This window comes from Artibeus jamaicensis, unplaced genomic scaffold (assembly GCF_021234435.1).
Source record: "Artibeus jamaicensis isolate MK-2021 breed Jamaican fruit bat unplaced genomic scaffold, CSHL_Jam_final contig_233, whole genome shotgun sequence".
Classification (NCBI taxonomy): domain Eukaryota; kingdom Metazoa; phylum Chordata; class Mammalia; order Chiroptera; family Phyllostomidae; genus Artibeus; species Artibeus jamaicensis.
This window is the reverse complement of record NW_026521486.1, coordinates 49,830,055-49,842,411: the sequence shown is the minus strand read 5'-3', so window position 1 is coordinate 49,842,411 and position 12,357 is coordinate 49,830,055. Positions and strand designations below refer to the sequence as shown.

Here is a 12,357-nt window from a genome sequence, read left to right as displayed (position 1 = left end):
AAACCTCAGAGTAATGCAGAGTTTAAGTGTTTAGGTGTAGAGTCTCTGGTTGCTGAGCACATCCAGGTAAACAAAGCTCCCAAGATGCAGCCTAAAACCTGCAGAGCCCGTGAGCGGACTCACCCACACAGGAGCTCTCCCTGCCACGCTGGGAGGGTCCTGCTGAAAAAGCAGGCTGTTCCAAAACCAGAAGAGCAGGTTGCATAGAAGCATAAGATATCCTGGAAGAAACTGAAGAAATAAAAACTTAGGGCCCGGAAGTAGAATCAGCATAAAATAAAAAATGTTAGTAAAAGTAAAAGCGGGGGCGTGGGGGTGAAGAAAAGAAAGAAAAAGCCAATTAAGCTTTGGGCCAGTTTTGAAGGAATATTATCTATATCAAAGACTAGCATAGAATCCAGGAAGATCTGCAGGGACTTCTGTGTCGAAAATGACCAGGCTTTCTAGGACCTTCCAGACAACCCCCTGGTTCAACATTGGCCATCTCGGCAAGAGATCAGCTTTGGAGAGGGTTAGAGAGGGCGTTACAGGGTGGTTCTTGGCTGTTAACTTGGAGGGGTCTGTGGTTGCGCATCCTGGTGTGTCCCAGCTGCTGCCCGAACCTTCCCTGTGTTGGAACTCTAGAGGGTGTAGTGGCTGCTTCCTGCTCGTGCCCTCACCCACACTCCCGGGAATCAGCATCATTGTGTGTGGTCATAGCACCTTTCTGTGTCCAGTTTAACTGACTCTGTTTATAGGCCTGGCTAGACTTTTACAAATGTATCAAATCTATAGAATAGATTATAATAGATACAGATTAGATTATAGGGTAGTTTATGCAGTTTGGTCTAAGGCTTTCAAGAGAAATGCTGAACCAGGGAAAGGTGTTTCTGAATGAGTCAGCCTGTGCTAGAGGTGATATTTAGATGAATGTAGGTGAGCAGGAGTGTAAGTGTGGATAGTTAAGAACTGACTCTAGTCTTGGGGTCTGTCTCATAGGAGTTACTGTGAAATTAATATGGGTAAGGCCCTTAGCAGCCATTTTATATCTTTAGGATATTAATTACATTCTCTCTATATCTATTTTGTGTATCTGAAAGATGATATAAAATAGCCAGGTGCCCCAGTGTTGAATTCTCTGGTCTTGGCAGTGAGCTCCTCCTGCTGTGTGGTTTTCAGTGGTTCCTTGTTCCTCGTTGTTGTTGGAAGTTGTTGAAGAACATGGGGTTGTAGGGAAAGCAGCAAAGGATGCCGAGTGTGTCCTTTCACTGTTATTCCCTAGTGTCGGGTTCCAGAAAGGCTAACGGTTGTTACGTTGGTGTGTAGTATATTACAGTGAGGCCCAACCAGAGCGACGTTCTCAAGGGCATGTTCGTGCCGTCCTGTTCGGGCTGCGGCACCCCACAGGTGCAGCAGGCCGTGGGCATCGTGGGAGCTGTCATCATGCCACACAACATGTACCTGCATTCTGCCTTAGTCAAGGTGAGCAAGGCCTCGATCTCAGTGCCCTCCTGGGGAGGTCATGGGATGTTCTCCTTTAGTTGTAAGGGACACATAACTTAGTACATTTACAACCGTTAGAGCCCCAGAGGAGCAAGGTGTCTTTCCGTGGTTGGACATTTATAAACTCCGCACACTTGGACTCTGGTTTATGACCAGAGATAACTAACCCCCTGGGGAGAAACTGGGACTAAAGTTCTTTATAAAAGGCCTGAAAGTGCACCAGGTCTCTTGTGTTTTAATCTCAAACCCTGAGTGGCTCCAGGAGGTCAGGAATGAAGAGCCCGACCAACCTTTCACCAGTCAGCCTCACACCGTTATTTGCTTGGAGATTTCAAAGACCTTTACACTTAAGGGTATACGTTTTCTAGGGCAGGTTTTGTGGTTCTTCCAGCCACAATACCTGAGAGCTCAGCAGTCACGTAATTGCTCCTGCCCACTTGAGGAATGTGTAATGCCATCCAGGGTCACGACTCAGTGAACGAGGATGTAAGCAGTTTCTCTCACGTTTCATCTGGTCCAGTGCTTGCCCTCTGAGTCTTTCACTGTCTCTAAACTCATGAAATATTACCAGGAAACTTGTTCCAAAAAGTAAAAAGAAATGACTACAACTATTATCTCTGCAGTCCAGACAGGTAAACCGAGCCAAAAAGGAGGAGGTCCGAGAGGCCAATAAGTACTTCTTCATTGAGTCCTGCATCGCTCTCTTTGTTTCCTTCATCATCAACGTCTTTGTCGTCTCGGTCTTTGCCGAAGCATTTTATTGGAAAACCAACCAGCAGGTGGTGAGTAAGCCTGGGCCCCAGTAGCCGTGAACGAGAGCGTACTGTGACGGCTGGAATGGGCTGGGAAGTGCGACTGGGACGTGGGGCGCAGGGGAGAGAGATTGGGGCCTCCGCGCTGTCCCCTCCGTCACCGCACTGGGCAGGGTCAGCAGTCTGGGGCCGACCAAGCCGAGACCCTGCTTTTGGCTGATGAGGGAGATCACTCAGACTGAAGATTGCCTCCTGCGGCTTCGTGCCTGCTTGGCCCTTTGTTTCCTGTTTACCCACTGCTAGCTTGCCATTCCTGCTGATTGGTGATGAGGGCAGGTTGGGAGTCAACAAAACAGAAACTGTTGCTGGGACAAACTGTGTTGTTTTTTACTTGTCTGTCTTCCTAGTTCCTGATTGCCTATCTAGTTTGTTTTTCTTTTTTTAATTTTTTAAAAATTGATTTGACAGAGGGAGAGGAACATTGATTTGTTGTCCCACTTATTCATGCATTAATTGTTGATACTTTCTTTCTTCTTTCTTTTTTTCTTTCTTCCTACCTTATTTTTTAAAAGATTTTCTTTATCTTTAGAGGGGAAGGGAAGGAGAGAGGGAGAGAAATATCAATGTATGGTTGCCTCTCGTGTGGCCCCTGCTGGGAACTGGCCTGCAACCCAGGCATGTACCCTGACTGGGAATTGAACCTTGATCCTTTGGTTCGCAGGCCCGAGCTCAATCCACTGAGCTACACCAGCCAGGGCCATTGGTTGATTCTTATATGTACCCAGACCAGGGATCAAACTCTCAGCCTTGGTGTATCAGGATGACGCTGTAACCAGTGGAGCTACCTGGCCAGGGCCTATCTAGTCTCCATCTCCACTTTGCTTCCCACTGATAGTGCCTCAGACTCCTGGCTCTGCTTTGACTAAGGACTCCCTATTCTGGTGTCCTCTCGTACTCAGAGCCTTACTAAGGGCTCTCTCTTCTGTCAGCATTTGAAATGACCCAACAGTGCGCACTAGCGTGGTAAATAACTTTGATGACATGGGGATACAGAAAGATTATGGAGGGGGAGTGCGAGTGGTACCTGCTGCCCATCTTTGCCCATCACAACCTGTATCCAGTGTCTTGCATGCAGGCCGAGTCTCATGGATGACTTGTGAGTGATATGTAGGAGACCTCTTTCCTGGTCTTTGCCTCGAAAATAAAAGTTGCTCAAAATGGCTTTCTTTTCCAGATTGAAGCCTGCAGAAATAGCAGCAGTCCCCACACCGACCTCTTCCCTAACGACAACTCGACACTGGCCGTGGACATCTACAAAGGGGTGAGCCTGTTCGGACTGGTATTCTTCGCCCTGGGTTGACATTCTTCATGTAGTGTCTGGTCTTTTCTGTGGGTTCACTTCCGAGTTGAGCCTGTCTTCTTTGGGGTGTCATTTATGTCAGAGTTCTAGATGCTAGACAAGCATTTTGGACTACATAGAAGGAATAGAGGATCAGCTGAACAAATGAATTGTTTCAGCATTTCCCAAAGTTGTGTTGACAGTACAGTGTCTTACAGGATGGTAATTGGGGTGACCACAGAAAGCATACCTGGTAAAGTTCTCTTTATTGGGGCCTCCCTTACATTCTGAACCTCTAACAGTCAATTATATGTAGCATTTCCCAAAATTATCTGACCTTTTCACCCCTGGTATTTTCTTTTTTAAAGGTTTATTTATTTATTTTTAGAGAGAGGGGAGGGGAGGGAGAAAGAGAGGGAGAGAAAGCTCAACTGCATGCCATTCATCTGAGCTCTGACCTGGGATGAACCCGCAGCCCAGGATTGTGGGAATCCACAAGCCCCGACTGGGAATCAACTGGCGACCTTTGGCTGCGTGGGATGACACCCAGCCCACCAAGCCGCACTGATCGGGGCTCCTGTTATCTTTTAAAATAGTGTGTGTGTTAAGCAATATAATTTGGGAAATGTAGTGTAGACTTTTAAAAAAATATATAGTTAGGCTATAGGTTGAAGATGAAGGCTTTAAGAGCCTGAAGTAAAAAAAGGACTAGGCTGCCCTGGCTGGTGTGGCTCAGTGGATTGAGCGCAGGCCTGCAAACCAAAGGGTCGCTGGTTCGATTTCCAGTCAGGGCACATGCCTGGGTTGTGGGCCAGGTCCTCAGTGGGGTGTGTGCAGGAGGCAACCACGTGTTGAGCTTCTCTCCCTCTCTTTGTCCTTCCCTTCCCCTCTCTCTAAAATAAATAAATAAAACCTTAAAAAACAAGGACTGGGCTGAGGAGTGAAGAACCATCCAACAAAGTTCAGGGTGAAAGCTTTTCCGACGAGGGCAGGACTCGAGTTGAGCTTCTGGGACAGGGCGCTGCACGTGGGAGCTGGGAGCACAGCAGAGCAGGGAGAAGTGCGGCGCTGGGTGTCGTCTGAGCAGCTCGCTGACACACACTCTCCCTCGCCCTCCCAGGGTGTCGTTCTGGGGTGCTTCTTCGGGCCTGCTGCCCTCTACATCTGGGCGGTGGGGATCCTGGCTGCGGGACAGAGCTCTACCATGACAGGAACCTATTCAGGCCAGTTCGTCATGGAGGTATGTGCTGTTTTGACTGGTAAAGACCAGAGGAAATTGTCCTTTTGTTCCTTATGAATCCCATGCTGTAAGGTCTGCCTGAGCCTCTCCAAACCCTTTTCGTGTCCTGTTCCAGACATTCATCCTGCCTCTGTGTTTTCTCCCAGGGATTCCTGAACCTGAGATGGTCACGCTTTGCCCGAGTGATTCTGACCCGCTCCATTGCCATTATCCCCACTCTGCTTGTTGCTATTTTCCAAGATGTGCAACATCTCACAGGGATGAATGACTTCCTCAACGTCCTGCAGAGCTTGCAGGTGAGGAGGGAGCAGGGGAAACTCACGTCGCATTTAGTCAGGCCGCACTATGTATTGCCCTTAGGCTCTGTGCCTCGTGCCAAGTGCTCGGGAAAATTTAGAGGAAGAAGCATGGCCTCAGTCTGCAGTAGATGTACAATACGTGAAGTCTCTGGTGTCTGAAATGTCTTGGGGTTTTTTTTAAAGCCAGTGGAATGGGAATCATCAGCTATAATTATATGTAGAACACAAAATTATTGTTCAAGCCAAACAAATACCTTGTTTAAAGATTTTATTTATTTACTTTTAGAGAGAGGGGAAGAAAGGGAGAGAAATATCAATGTGTGAGAGAGATATCGATCAGTTGCCTCTCAAACACCCCTATCTGGGGACCTGGCTCACAACCCAGGCGTGTGCCCTGACTGGGAATCAAACCAGAAACCCTTTGGTATGCAGGCTGGCACTCAGTCCACTGAGCCACACCAGTCAGGGCAAGCCAGGCAAATATTAAATGACATGTAGGACATTCCTAAATCCTAAGCAGGATAAGACAAGGCAGGTACAAATGTTTGTAGAAACGCTTATGATCATAATTGACGCTAGGTTAATGATAGCTGTACAGATTTCAATGTAATGCTTGAACATTTGGGATGACAGTATATTTTCTCATGGAGTAGATGAGGCAAGGTCTGTGTTTCCCTTTTACTAACAGTGCTGCTCTCTGGGGTGATACAAGGCCCCCCAGTAGCTCCATCTGATCTTAGTTTTGTTTTGTTTTTTTTCCAGCTTCCCTTTGCTCTCATACCCATCCTCACCTTTACGAGCTTGCGGCCAGTGATGAGTGACTTTGCCAACGGAATGTGAGTGAACACCTCTCAGTTCCCCAAAGCTCTGAGGGGCGGGGGAACTTTGTCAAATAGGCCAGTAAAGAGAGAGACACGTGGGGGTTTGAGAGGTGGTTGCTTGTGCTGCCCCCTCAATCTCTGGCTTAGAAAATGGAGACTGTGAATGTACTAAGGGAAGACAAGGACGTTCTTATTTGCTGGGGGAGAAAGTGGCTTTTAGGTCTTTAACTCTTTAGTGCGGCTGTGAAAGTGTAAAGCATCTTAATTCCATGTTAATGATCTGAAGAGAAAGGTTTAAGCTTATGCCTTTTATATACATCTTTAAAGGGTATGAGGGTAGTTGAAATGACTTTGTGCATCTCTAGAGACTCATTACTTATTCTATTTTTAGGTTGCGTCTCTAGGGACTTAAGTAAAAGGAGTTATTTGATAGCATTTTTCCCTTTGTCCGTATCAGTGTCTAATTTTGACTCATTTAACCACACCTGGGACATGTTAAGAACCATTTTTCAGTTCTTTTTATTCTTTATTTTGAAACTACATTTATTAAAGCTGGGGACAGTGAAACAAGGAAGGGCTTAGCACAGAAGAAGCAACAGGAGAGGGCCCGGTGGGGCTGCCTTAGCTCACTGGGAAGGCAGAGAAAAGGTGGCCCTGGAGAGAGGTTCCAGGAGGTTGGCCCAGGAGGAGCTGCTTCCCATGGCTCTGTGGTTGCAAGTCTCATGGGGTCGCTCAGATTTTAGCAGATGCACACCTGAGATTTTAGCAGATGCACACCTGAGGGGGAAGAGGAGGGGGAAGGGAAAGGCATGGGCATGTTCCCAGGAAGCGGAGCATGCCTATCTGGAAAGGCTTCTTTTGAAAATTATTTATTTATTTGTTGGTTGGTTGGTTTTTTAGGGAGGGAAAAGGAGGGAGAAAGAGGGAGAAAAACATCAATGTGTGGTTGCCTCTTGTGCACCCCCTACTGGGGACCTGGCCTGCAACCCGGGCATGTGCCCTTATCTGGGAATTGAACCAGCGGTTTGCGGGCTGGCACTCAATCACTGAGCCACACCCAGCCAGGGATGGGAATGCTTCTTACTCCTGTGCTGTGTGCCCCACGAGGTGTAGTGTCCTTTGTTTTGTGGACAGGTTAGGCTGTTCCACCAGCGACTGTGCTGCTTCTTTTACAGAGGCTGGAGGATTGCAGGCGGGATCTTGGTCCTGATCGTCTGTTCCATCAACATGTACTTTGTCGTGATTTACGTCCAGGATCTAGGGCACATGCTACTGTATGTGGTGGCGGCCGTGGTCAGTGTGGCCTATCTGAGCTTTGTGTTTTACTTGGTAAGTCCAGTTGGGAGGGGGCAGGGGCGTTAGGCATCAGGGGCGGCAGAGATGGGGCCGACACGCAGAAAGCACCCAAAAGAGCACGTGACAATCCGTCTCTAGGTCACTGAGGTAATTTACAGGGACTTGTTAAATCAGCTGTGGCTAAACCATGTATCTATGTAGGGTTAAACAGTATTTTTAACCATAAAATTTGCTTCCTAAGAGCTATCATCCTTCTATTTCTGTCACTTCTGTCTTTTCCTAAAAGAGAGTGTAGGAACTAAAGGAAGAGGAGCCACGCAGGCAGGGGGGGGTGGTGGTGGGTGCGCGGCGGGTCCCAGAGCCTTGCTGTGGCCCCTGTAGGTTCTCAGCCCTTCTCACTCTGCCACTGAACAGCTGTCCAGTGAGGAGAGAAGTAAAAGTGGTAGTCTCACACTGAATTATTTTAGAATTATCTTTAAAAAATGACAGTTATACAACCACATAGAAAAGGAATGCAGACTTAGGTATACCCAGGTAATCAAAAAAGTTTCAAAATTCTGAGTAATTATATAAAAATGGTAATAGTCCTTGTCTTAAGATGGTAGGGTGACGGATTCTATTTTATTTTCCAAGTCCTCTGTAATATTCTTTATATGAATGAAAAGTGGCTGTAGTAACAGGAAGTCCACCTTCCTGTTCTAGACAGGTTTCTCTGGAAAACACAAGGGTGAGGAGTAGGGACAGCGGAATTTATACCACGTCTGCTGACGAGAGCGGTGGGGGGTGGGGGCCGGAAACCCACCGCTGACCTCGCAACACCCACTGGTCCCGTGGCAGTGCCTGCTGCAGGTCGGCCGTGTGGCGAGGAAACTGCGTCGGTGGGTGTCGTGAAGCTCTGCCCTGTGCTGATACACCCCTTCTGCTCCCCAGGAGGCCCTGGGGACACTAGGATTGTGCCGACCCTATAATCTCCCGGGAAACCCAAGTAACTGAATGATGTCCTTGACAGGAATTGTTTTTAAAATTCACCGTGGAAGTTAAGGGAATCCTCCCTTCGTGCAAATTGGTGACGGAGGTTCCGAGTTGTCCTCATGTCGTTGAAGAGCATTTTTAAAGCTGAGGGTTGATTCTAGAGGCGGTTACTGTTGTTTAGCTCCAAAACATACTTGCAGAGCAGCTTAGGAGAATGTTCAGTTGTATTAATCTGTCACCCCTTCCCCTCTTCGTGAGGAAGGAGGTAGGACTACAGAACAGTGGGCTTCAGGCAACTCCAAGTTCAATGAAATAAACAAACTGCAAACTCAAAGCAGTTGGAGCAGAGGGAGCGCAGTGTTGTAACCAGTCCAGAAATGCTGTGTTGAGGAAGGCAGGACCTAGGGTGGTCTGAAGCAGTTGTGGGGTTGGGAGAGACTTGGTGACACGCTAGGCAGAGCTGGACGTCCAAGGAGCAGGCCAGAGCGGCATGGCGTGCGCGGCCACCGTGGGCCCCGGGGTGACGGCTGTGTTTTATCTTTCAGATTTGGCAATGTTTGATTGCACTGGGCATGTCCTTCCTGGACTGCGGACGCACGGTAAGCATTTCTAAAGTCCTGACCGAAGAAGCCACCGGTGACTATACTAAGTAAACACTGGCTGGGCCCCGTCTGATCCTCGTAGCCATCAGAGCCAGTGTGTTTCTATGGTTTACTGTGTGAACATAGCCAAAAGTATGTGCTGTTGCACAGACCAAGTTTAGGACTCAGCTGTTGGTTGTGGAAGACGTTATTTCACATGTGTTTGAAAGATGGAATTTTTTTTCTAACTGACCTTCTCGCCTGGGGACTGGATTGGATGGGATCTTTGAAAAGCTGGTGATTTGCTGCTGTCGTTCTAACACTAAACTCTTCAGGAGCTGCTGAAGGGCCAGCTTATTTTACCCCTTTGAGAATGAAACCTCTGATTCCTAACTAGGCTGTACACTAAAAAAAGAATTTGGAAAATGCAATGCATTTCATAATGAAAGTGCAGAGTGGGTAGGCAGATTTGTTTATTAAAGATAATGGATTGTAAAAGGCTGAGAAAATACTTACGCATGCCCTTTCAATTATTTTAATTATAAAGAAGTTAAATCTCCACTAAAGTGGTTTTATCCATACTAAATATAAAATGATGAGACATCTACCTCTATAACGTTCAGAATCCTTCACCTTTCTCAGTGGAAGTTAAGAGGAGTAATAAAGCATAAAGGTGATAAATGGACAAATAGCAAAACTCACCTGTAGGTGGGGGCCACCAGTCACCTCGAAAATCACTTAACAGATCACAAAATCACTCACAAAATCCTCCGAGATTGAACGCTTACCAGGATTTTCTGGGCAGTACCAGTTTTAGTAACTTCTATGTCTGCACACAGCCCTTTCCTGATACTTGGTCTCAAGCATATATAGTTGCAAAACCTCACCTTCCTCCTCCAGGAGGGTGGTAGAAAAAGAGGTAGCATGTATAAGCTGACGTTCTCGAGACTCTGGGGTAAGGAGAAAAGACCTGAAAGGAGAAGAAGAGCCACCTCCTGCCAGAACCGTCACGTTTCCTGAAGTGTGCCCAGGACGACTTGCAAGGCAGACTCAGGAGCTCTGGACCTAATGGGTGCAAAGGTCTCTCAGCAAGGTTGCGCTGGGCTGCCTCTCCTCAGCCATTCCCCTCGGAGGGAGAAACTCTGAGACCAGATGGTGGAGCTCTGGAGTCAGAGGAAATGGGTGCCTTCAGCCTGAAGCTTCTGCTCTTCAGCTGCTTGCAACATTTTTACACGTGGAGCCAGAGACTATGTGATTATCTCAGATCAAATCGCATTTGTCTGATGGAGATAAATAATCAAGTCTTGTATAGCTGTTGACTCGGTGAGGACAGTAATGGCAATGGTGTTGAATGACTTCTCATTTGGGGTGGGCTTTCTTCTGGAGTCCTGGTGGGTTGATGTTCTCTGTTCGTTTGAGCACCAAAAGGCATTATTGTGGATATTTTGCACACAGTCAAAAATGCAGAGTGGTTAGACTGTCTTCTGTAAGTCATTAAGGGTCAACTACTGTTTCACTGACACACATACCTGTATGTTAGCCACTCAAGTAATGTAGCACAGGGTCTTGAAAGACAAATTTCCCTAACCGCTCCTCCTTGTGTCCCCCCCTTTCCCTGGTGAAGATTTTGGAGAGTGACACCTTAAGCTGCAAGGTCTGGCTACAAGGTGAAGGCCAGTCTGACCCAAACATTCTTTGTAAAAACGGTACTGAAACATTTACTTTCGCCCCAAGTCTGGGTGGGCCCAGGCAGTCTCAAAGTCACAAATATTTAGCAGCCCAGGTAAAACCTGCCAATTTCCTTTTAAAAGTTGTATTTATGACTTGGAGTGATGGAAAATTTCTTCCCAATTCAGTGGCATTTCATAATACCGGGTGCGTAGTATTTCACAGTGTTAAACCCTCCCGAACCGGATTCCGCGTGGCCCTCTCAGCTGGGTATTGTAGCCAGCACTCCAGCCGCAGCGAGTGGCGTTCAGACCTCTAGAGTCTCCCAGTGCCGCATGTGCGGTGTGTGTTGTCTGTGGCTTTGTGTGGGACGTGAAAGGACACACAGTTGGACTTCACACTCATTGGCCCTTGCTCTCCAGAAATGTGATATGAAGTAACTGTGTTGCCACAGCGCGTGAGTTCACAGGGATGGCACCAGTCGTGCTGGTGGTTTTAGGAGTGGTTACAGCTTAGACTTTAGTGACTGGTGCACAATATGTAAGCTTGGTTTGTAATTAAAAACATTTTTCTTTTTCCAGTTTGGCTTCCTGGGTATTTTTTAACTTTAAAAATACTTTATTAATGAGGGTCCCAACGATTTTGAAATACCAACACATCAACCGCCAGCTGGAGTGGCGCGCCAAGCCCACACCGGCGTGTCCCCTTGTTAGGAGGCACAGTGGGATGAGTAGCTTCAGCCCTTGCAAGTGTGATGGCGTGCAGATACCATTTAGTTCCACGCACCCACTTAGTCAAATGGTATTGCTATTAGTAATGGTCACAGCATCACCATGTTTAAACTTGAAAAAAAGTGTTTCCCTGCCTTCTCTGCTCTAAACTGAACATTTTTCTCCCCGTAGTCTTATTTCACCATTGAGATGGGAATTGTACTGGTACCACATAGTAAAAACAGAGAAGTTCAGGCACGTTGACCAGGCCCTGTCGCCAGGTGCATGATGGGAAAGTCTAAGTCAAGCACTTCATTTGTCCCGAGAGTGTCACTAGAACTCCGTTTGCCCTTTTTCTTTGCAAAGCTTCTGTCGTACAAGAGCTGAGTGCCCACGTGCCACCACAGAAGTCACGGGGCTTTGTTCTCTCTGTCCAACCTCCATAATTCTCTCTTCTTCCTTTTTTTAAAGATTTTATTTATTTAGAGAAAGGGAAAAGGTAGGGAGAAAGAGAAATATCGGTGTGAGAGAAACACTGACTGGTTGCCTTTTACATGTCCCCAACCCAGGACCTGGCCCACAACCCAGGCAAGTGCCCTGATGGGGAATCGAACAGGCAACCTTTCTCTTTGCAGGATGACACTCAACCTACAGAGCCGCGCTGGCCAGGCCTATCTCTTCTTAATGTGGTTTTAATTCCAGAACTAAAATAGAGTGCAAAGTAATTAGAAGATCCCCATTTGAAATACTCCCTTTAGCTCCGCCCTCTGGAACTCTTTCTGCTCCTTCATTGGATAGGACCAGTGAATCAAAATATCAAAATCAAAATCAAAAGAAGCTGGGTTCAGCTTCTTTTGACACCTTCTGAATGTTTAAAGCAGCTCACACATTACCATGTGCCAGTCCTAGTCTAAGCACTCATGATCTCATTTAATTCTTACAACAGAAGGATCAACTCTGGTACAGATGAGGCAACTGAAAGGCCAAAAATAACTCCCAAATTATATCGCTAATGGGCAACTGGCATTTGGACCTGAATAGCTTAACTGCAGGGCCCACGTCAGCATTATGCAAGCCATTCTACGTAATATGTAGTTCACACTTCATGTTGCAGGTACCAAGCTTTGGTGTTCAGCAGCCCCAGAAACATGAACGCACAGAAGCACTAGCTGGATATTCTGATTAGTATTAGAATAT

At 47.0% G+C, this 12,357-nt stretch overlaps 1 protein-coding gene across 5 annotated transcripts in view; it reads left to right on the top strand.

Annotated features, from left to right (window-relative positions):
• Nucleotides 1–12,357, top strand: part of SLC11A2 (solute carrier family 11 member 2) — a 37,301-nt gene that overhangs the window by 21,134 nt on the left and 3,810 nt on the right. For all 5 annotated transcript variants that reach the window (XM_037136860.2, XM_053661713.1, XM_053661712.1 and 2 more), the window contains exons 9-16: nt 1,306–1,461; nt 2,106–2,264; nt 3,469–3,555; nt 4,694–4,813; nt 4,960–5,109; nt 5,875–5,948; nt 7,109–7,262; nt 8,747–8,800. In XM_037136860.2, the coding sequence (XP_036992755.2) occupies nt 1,306–1,461; nt 2,106–2,264; nt 3,469–3,555; nt 4,694–4,813; nt 4,960–5,109; nt 5,875–5,948; nt 7,109–7,262; nt 8,747–8,800 (954 nt within the window). The remainder of the gene's footprint in view (nt 1–1,305; nt 1,462–2,105; nt 2,265–3,468; nt 3,556–4,693; nt 4,814–4,959; nt 5,110–5,874; nt 5,949–7,108; nt 7,263–8,746; nt 8,801–12,357) is intronic.